We start from the raw sequence: 8930 nt of genomic DNA on the forward strand, positions 1-8930 counted from the left end.
ATTGTTAAATATATTTTATATTCTTCACTTTTTTATGATTTTAAATGTCGTTAATTATGCTGTCATTTTCTTTTCAGTGTCTTGTCTCTAATTAGTTGCTTTCATGTTGCTAAAATTGTTTATTTCACATAGCTGTCATTTTATAATTTTTTTCCTATTTTTAGATCATAATATGTAATCGTTTATTTATTAATGAGGCTGCACGTCATTTCTATCTCCTAGTCTTTTCACATGTTGTCGTTTTTTGCTCCTCTCGTTTCATGTTTGTCGTTTTTTGCTTTGTTGTTTATAAGCCTTTTGTTGGAGTTAATGTCGTTTTTGCTCAATGTAGTTTGTTTGTTGAGAAAATGCTAATAGGAGTTCTGTATTCACATTCACTGTGTTTCTGTTTGTTTTTTGTTTTGTTTTTCTGTTCTGTTTTCTTGTTTTTGCGGAAATTGTTTTTGTTTGTTCGTAAAACTAGAAAATTGTTTGTTGTTGTCGTTTGACCTTTGTATGGTATTCACTAAATGAACCGACTTCCAAAGAGTCCAAGTCCACAAGATGGAGACTTTGACAATTAGGCAGAGCTAAATAATCTTTGCAGAAAAAAACAGCTAAAGAATCCCCTAAAAATGGTCTCTGATTTTAAATTAGTTGGAGACCATTCTTTAGCAGAGTCTGATAGTGGAGAAGACGAGATTTTTTTTCAGAGTGTTGTTGCCGAAAAGATTGAAAATATTTAAAAGTCTATTTAGTTCGTAAGTTCAAACTCGTAGTTTTAATACATAATTTAAATTTTATGGGTAAGCATTAACGACGGAAACTTTTTTTAATTTTTTTTAAAATAACATAATTATAACTACAAATTTAAATCCGAAAACTAAACTAACCGTAAAAAAAAAAAAAAAGTATTTTGATTTTTTCTTTTGCTAGAAAGTTCAACTTGCGTAAAAGACCCTTTTTTATTCACAAAATAGGGTGAAGCCCACATATAAGTCATTATCAGAAGGTCCACCAACAACACCTGAATCTTTGACATACAGGGCCCAGGGGTGGTCCTAAAATCTTTTTAACTCCATGCCAAATAAAACAAAAACATAAAAGAAACTCTTGAATGAAATTTTAAAGAGGATAATAAATATATAAATTGTTCCTTTCCCTTTCTTATTCAATTATTTCTATTTAATCAATAGGAGAAAAAACATGGTGATGAACGCTTGTAAAGTAAATTCTAAACAAAAAGCTTGGAAAACGACAAAGAAAAATTAACAAGAACATCTGAACAATTTTGACAGCATCTTCTTGGAGTGTCTTTTATTGACTTGGCTACTAATCACTCTCTTAGGCCACATTTCATGATTGGTTACAAAAGGGCCTTACAAGTTACCAAAGAGGTAGTAGTAGTAAATTAGCTTATTCACTTCAAAAATTGTATGATTGTTATGAACAGTAGATAGTAGCTGTCCATTTCCTTTAAAGTTATTATTTATGTGAAAATCTTAATGTGTAAATAGTAATTATAAATAGTGTCAAAAATTTTCTTATAAATAGAGCTCTAAGGCTCTTCATTTTTTACACCCACACAAGATTAATGAAATTCTCTCTCTAAAGTTTTTCTTCTTAGTTTTACATTTTTCTAATTTTCATAACATGATAACACGAATGTTTTATTCCTATTGTCTACATTTATTAATTCAAAGAAATGAGGTTCTAATTCAATTACAAGCATCGATCTTAAAGTCAAAAGAAAGTAAATCATAGCCCTAGTCATAATACAAGATTCTACCTTTTATTAATTCAAGTGAAAGGCATATAAATATACTCTATTATTTTATATTCATACAAATGAGGGCTACATCATCAACGTATTATAATTTTTATAATTTGTCATTATACATCATTCGAAAGGTTTACTGAGTAGTTTGACGTGTATGTATTCTCATATATTTTTGCTCTTTTTATTAGAGATCATTCTCCATACGATTTTAAGGTTTTCCTTTTAATACTTATGCTTGTAATATTTCCCATTTTATTTATTGCTATTATGATTAATATGTAATTTTAATTGTAATACTGTGATTCTTATTATATTGATATTTTGTTATAATTATCACTATGTCGAATTTTACTAAACTTGAGTTCGTTGCACTCGACATCACGTGAAAGAATTATATGTCTTGGATCATAGATGTAGAAATGCATCTAAAATCAATGGGTCTAACCAATACCATTAAAGAAAATAATAACAAGTCACCACAAGAAAATGCAAAAGTAATGGACGCATTTAGAACTCGTTCCAAAATAATCTTGTGTATGGCTGAGGCCTATGACTCAACATATCCAAGAAACTTGCGGACTATCTATCAGTAAAGATTCAACAATATCATTTGAAGACAATGCAACATGTGTTGCTCAAATAAAGAAAGGTTACATTAAAAGCGACATAACGAAATACATACACCTGAAGTTCTTCTCACACTCCCAAGAGCTGGAAAAGAATAAGGTATTCGATCAAGTAACAATGCATCAGATATTTTCACAAAAACACTTCCCACTACAACATTTAGAAAACATATCCACAGTATCGGGATACGTCCTCTGTGAGATTTATGAGGAAGACCTATACATGTCAACTTGATGGGGGGTTTACATGGCTGTATTTTTTTTCTCTTATTATGGTTTTATCCCACTGGGTTTTTCTAATAATGTTTTTAATGAGGTAACGTGATTAGTACATGAAAATGCACCCTAAATACTGCTTTTGATTTATATAATATTAAAATATTTAAGCTTTAATTAAATAATTCCATTATTTTTATTCATAATATTTTTAATTAGAATTTGTCTAGTTTTTGCTAAATTATTTACAGATGAAAGTGTGTAAAAAGCTACACAAGAAGAAGCCAAGAAAGCCATATTTTCAGCCCCATCCGAGCCACTCAAGCCAAGCCAATCAGAGAGAGCCACACCACCCACAGCCAAGCCAAATGAAGTGGGTCCCGCATGTCAACGCGAAAATCCGTGCCCTTTCCTCTCATTTTGTCTCGCGCCTCATGCGTCGCTGGCACGCGTTTCCTTGCACGCAGCCATCACCGTGGGTCTCATCTTCTCCCGCATGGGTCCCGCGTGACAGCGTGCCAGCCCAAGTCTCTCTCCGCGCGCGCCAGCTGTCTCGGCAACAGCTTTCTGCCAGTCATTCAACCAATCTACGTGCGCCAGTTGTCTCGAAGGGACCCCAATGTCCCACACAGTTGTCTCTACTCTGACCGCGCCAGCACAGGCCAGCCAATCAGAACGCGACACGTGGCGAGATTGACTCCTTTCATCCAATTGTAATGCAACACGTGTTCCCTTTGCTGAATCCGAATTTCTTCCCCAAAAATCAAACCATCTTACCGGATTTCCTCCTCAAATCATATATCTAATTTCTCATAATTTATTTATAATTTTATTTTGTTTCTTTTTCCTCTATAATTTTCTATTTTTATTGTTTATTTTCTTATTTGACAGGCAACCTCTAAACACTATAAATAAGAGGGTTTGCCTAAGGTTTGAGGGAGCTTTCAATATTCAGTTTTCTGTCGTTTTGTTGTCAGTCTCATATTTTCTCTTTAGAACTTGTGAGAATGTTTTGCAAGCTAGGCTAAAGTTCTCTTAGTGAGGTTAGAGATGAACTTCTGTTGAGTGACCCAATTCGGGCTTTTGATTCCTTGTGCTACATCTGAATGAATTAAATCTCATTTATCTTTCATTTACTTTTCAAAATATTGTGTGCCAATTTTTATATAAGTTCAGTCACGCTTTTCTTATGTAATTCTGTCATGCATTGTTTTATTATTCAAATTATGTTACAAATTGTCTTTTACTGCAATATTGTCAAATTGATATATTGTCGATTTTGGATAACTTGTAATGATAATATTTCTGGAGTCAACATAGAGATTTAATTTATTCGATCATTTTATTTTGTGAATCAAACCTTGAATTGGTGAACGAAACATTAGGGATTCTCGACACCTTACCATTTTTACTACTGAATTTCTTTCACACAAATCTTCTATCCTTTTTATTTGCAACAAAAATCTCAAAAACTCTTCTTTTTCTTTAATTCACTTGTTATTTATTTTTCTCTAACGTTCTTATTCTGTTAATCTTTCTTGTTATTTTGTTATCTCTTTGTGGATACGACCCCTCTTCTATGCTACAATTGACCACTTGTGAACATCACTTTTGGGCGTTAATCACAACATAAACTCGTATAGATAAATAATGTACTCTTTGTCCTTTTGCTATAGTTTTTATTTCACTAAGTTTTTCCTAACAAGATTTTTAATGAGGTATCATAAATGGTGGACATCTAAGGGAGAATGTTATGAATAGTAACTATCCACCTCAGTCAAAGTTATCATACAAGTCAGTCAAAGTTACTATTCATGTCAGAATCTTATTGTGCAAATAGTAACTGTAAATAGTAAGGATTGTATAAATAGTAACTGTAAATAGCGCCAAAAATTTTCCTATAAATAGAACTCTAAGGCTCTTCATTTTATACACTTTCACAAAATTAATAAAATTCTCTCTCTCTAAAGTTTTTCTTTTTTTAGTTTTCATAACAATGATAAGGTATTTAAAAAAATACTCTATTAATAGTACTACGAAGTTATGTATTGTGAGATTTTATCAAGCTCCGTTGGAACTAATATATATATATACTTATTGATACAACATAGGATCGAACCCACAATTAGTGCTGGAACTTTGGACGAGCCGTCCGTGATCGCTCGAAAAGTCTGAGTTTTTATCCGAGCCTGAGCCGCCTGAGAAATTTGGGCCGCCCGCCCGAGCCCGAATTTCACCTTGAACGGGCCGCGGGCTTGTATTAGGCGGCCCGAGCCCGCCCGAATTGCCCGAATTATTTAAACTTTTTTTTAATATTAAGTTATTTTGTGTTAAAATTTATATATATATATATTACAATTTGAAATGAACACACAAACTATATAAAAAAATTATTTCTTTATTAATTTTTAAATTTGTAATTCATGATTGCCTTGTTAAAAATCTTACCAAGAAAAACTCAATTGGGATAAAAACTTGGCAAGGAAAAAAGAGTGCAATCATTTTGTAACGAATTACATATTGTACAAACTTACATTGTTTATTAAATTACAAATACAATGTAAAAAGTAAATACATATTTACAAATTACAAATTTACAATTTAATTTGAAGCTGAGGGATCGTCTTCAAAATTAAATGTTAATCGATTAAATTCATCGATCCATTCTTGGCTTGCCGGTGAAATTGTATCTTGTATACGTTGATCGGCCCGATCCCAATCCTTAATGCAAACCAAGGCTTCAACATTGAGTGACTGGTCTTTTAAAATAGAGATCATCAAATAGCGATGAAGTTATTAAACCAATCATTGAGTGACTTTTGATAAATTATTAATTTACTATGGTATGCAAGTAGAAAGTTACTTTAATATATAGTCACAAAGAGAGTGAAGAAAGTGGAAGAAAAAAGAGGATAATTAAGAGGATGAGGAGAGATTGTGAATAGAAAAATAGATAAAGATAGAAAGAAGAATGATATAGAGTAGAAAAACACGAGTATCTATAAGAACAAAACCAGCATTATATAGAAACAACACTTTTTAAAAATAAAAAATAATAAAAACGTGATGGCAATGTGTTTCTTTCCTTGTGTATATTATTTTTTGAGGAATCCTTTTATCATGTGATTGATTATAAAAAATGGTCAAGAATGTGAAAACTGAAATATTAAACTGCTAAAATAGAAATTTGCTCTTTCTATTAAAGAATTGTGTGTTTACCTTAATTAATAAGTTAAAAATTTAAATAACAAATATGGACATTGGGTTGGTATGATTCTTGCTTTGGGTGTGAGAGGTCCCGAGTTCGATTCTCGGAATGTCCCAATTTGTAGCAACTAATATTTTCGGGCAACTCGGGCTTCGGGCAAAATTCTGGTTTTCGGGCTTATTTTCAGGCCGGGCAATTCGGGCGGGTCGGGCAATCGGGCATGAATGGAAAATTCAAAAACAACTCCGCGCGGTCGACGGCACCTATACGGCGGCGGGCTCCGGCGTGGTCTCAAAATTCGGGCTGCTCGAGCCCGAACCGGAATTTATACCTTGGATGGGCCGGCATATGGGCCTGCCCGCCCGAGCCCGAAAAAATTCGGGCTTCGGGCAGCCCGCTCACCCAAAGTTCCACCACTGCCCACAATCCTGTCTAAATCTCATCCCACATAAATCTTTCGATGCCACTAGACCAAACGGTCTTAGGCTTGGAATGATATTTTTTTTGGGTCATAATATAGCTTGTAATTAAATGTGACATAATGTTGGCAAATAATGTATTTTGTATGCTCTAATTGCAAAATTCTCATATTTACTGTATAATTTAATCACACAAACTTGTTGTTTAGGATTTGATTAGATTTTGATTTTATCGTATTACATTAAAGGACATGATGGTGGCCCCTCACTTTGTAAATGACTGGATCTATCCCCATGTGTCATCATAACGACTTAAGAACTAGCGTAATTCTTTTTATATTGAGTCGTAATAGTTATTATTTTAAAAACCGAAAGTCGTTTTTAAGCATATGACAATAAACGACTCTCATAGACATCTACCATGAATAATATTAAAAGACACATTAATAAATAATTGTCATTTTTTAATATGAATAATAATTATTGGTCCATAGAAAAGGCATACATTACAAATTAGAACACACAAATAATTGGACAACACAACACCCATTAAATGCGTAATAGATAAAGTGCAATAAAAATACAAATACCACTATCTAAAAGTTTAAGAGTTGAGAAACAAAATGTAATACTTCAATTCATTTTGGGACCTGATAATTGTTGGTCCCAAAAAGGGAATTGAATTATGAAGTTACAGCTAGTTATATCCTATAGGAGAAGAAAACAAAGAAAATAAAAGGAAAAAAAAGAAAAGGAAAAAAGAGACAAGAAGCAAGACAAATAAGAAATTCTCTTGAAAGCAGAGCACCGACGCGGAAAATTTTAAATTCTTACATTAACATGATTATAGGACGTCATATTCTTAACAAGTTTGGTTATATGTACAACAATTCTTTATTAGAATACAATTTTAACTTGATTTAAAATATTAAACTAAAAATATATTTTTTGAACATAAGAATTTTCAAAAAGAAAAAAATTCCCAAACTTCATTTTTCTTATTCTTATTCTTTCTCTTATCTTCATTTCTCAATTTTCTCATATCTCTGACTTTGACAAGGTATAAAAAATAGGATATAATTTTGAACAATCAAGTTTTTTTATTATAAGTAACGTGAAATATTCTCCATCTTTTTTAATTTTATGTAATACAATTTTGTACCAATAAATTTTTTTCCTAGTGCAGAGAGAAAGAAAAAAACTGTCCCGAACTTATTTTCCTCTTATATTCTTATTCTTTTCAAACCGTCTTGTTCTCTCTCTCTCTCTTCTGCGTGTACAAAGAAATTGATTTCAGAGTCTCCCGGTGGAGGGTTTCAGCTCATTCATTAACGCATTTCATCAAACATCTTTCCTCCTTCTTCGTCCTCGTCGTCTTCTTCTTCTTCTTCATTGACCGATCTACTCTGCAATCTCTCGCCGTCGTCGTCAATGGCAATGCGAAGCCGGCGCCGGTCAGCTTTCCTCGATCGGATTGTGGATTCCGCCTGATTCTTCTTCGTCGTTTCGATTATTCGAAGCCATGTTTGAATCTCACGTAAGCCTCTTTCTCTTTCTCTTCCTTCCATTTCCGTAATCTTCGCATAAATTCGACACCTTTTGATCGAGCTCCATAAATTTGCCTCCTTTTTTTTGGATTATTTCTCGGAAATTTGGTTGTTCGTTACTCAAGTATTGTTGTTTTTGAATGCAATTATGCTTCGGCGAATTGAGATGAAAATGAGGACGCTGTTTTATTGTATTGATCATGATTAGCAAGTTTAATCAATTTGGAACACCTGATATTTTATTTAATTGATGGATTTTTGTGTTATTTGTGTGTGGTAGGTTTTACATTTGCTTCGTAGATTTTTGGGCGAATATGTCCATGGACTCTCAGCAGAAACTTTGAGAATCAGTGTCTGGAAAGGTTTGCCTTTTTTAATCATTCCTCTGCTTGTTTGATGATACTTTATACATATATGTGTATATTTTTGGTGATAGAAAACAGTGCTACATTGATACAGAAAATAGGAGAACAAGGTCGTATATATACGTATACATATTTACGGTGATAGAAAACAGTGCTATATTGAAACAGAAAATAGGAGAACAACATCTCCAGGAAAAAGAAAAAAAGGGTTCTAAAACAAAGAAAAAAATGACCCTCAAAGACATGATTATATGCATCTTCAATTCAGTAAAATCAGAGAAAAGGAAGCTTTTCAATAGAAACCCATGAAGAAGCTAAATACTTGAAAGAACAAGGAATCCTCAGTAATACAAAAAGAAAAAAAAAACTGCAACAAGGAACAAAAGTATTTAGCTCTTTCGAAAAAGATGATCGGATTCAACCTGCCTTTTTTAATTCTTCAAAATAGTAACTTTTTAATATTTCTCCCGAGGACGAAATCTACTTAATGGAGAATGTGAAAGATACTCGTTGATGTTTTTCAAAACTAAGTGCTATTAACCTTCACCACCGGAATAAAGGCATCTTGGTCATTTTTGCCAATGAATTTATATGCAATTATTCTTTCAATTTTGAGCAGGTGATGTTGTTCTTAAAGATTTGAAATTGAAGGCAGAGGCACTAAATTCTCTGAAACTTCCGGTCACTGTCAAGGCTGGTTTTGTCGGTACAATAACACTGAAGGTAACACAATTGTTTCACGATTTTCTCATTGTTTGGCCTTTTATTCTTGATCCTTTTTTCTTTCCCT

General features: G+C 32.8%; 1 protein-coding gene across 1 annotated transcript in view; it reads left to right on the forward strand.

Annotated features, from left to right (window-relative positions):
* Positions 1-7631: 7631 nt before the first annotated feature.
* The window catches only part of LOC21408809, a 31718-nt gene continuing 30419 nt past the window's right edge, over positions 7632-8930 (forward strand). Inside the window, exons 1-3 of the mRNA XM_024167160.1 lie at positions 7632-7765; positions 8056-8137; positions 8760-8863. Of these exons, the coding sequence (XP_024022928.1) occupies positions 7751-7765; positions 8056-8137; positions 8760-8863 (201 nt within the window). The 5' untranslated portion in view covers positions 7632-7750. The remainder of the gene's footprint in view (positions 7766-8055; positions 8138-8759; positions 8864-8930) is intronic.

Source organism: Morus notabilis, unplaced genomic scaffold (genome assembly GCF_000414095.1).
Source record: "Morus notabilis unplaced genomic scaffold, ASM41409v2 Scaffold467, whole genome shotgun sequence".
Taxonomy (NCBI): Eukaryota; Viridiplantae; Streptophyta; class Magnoliopsida; order Rosales; family Moraceae; genus Morus; species Morus notabilis.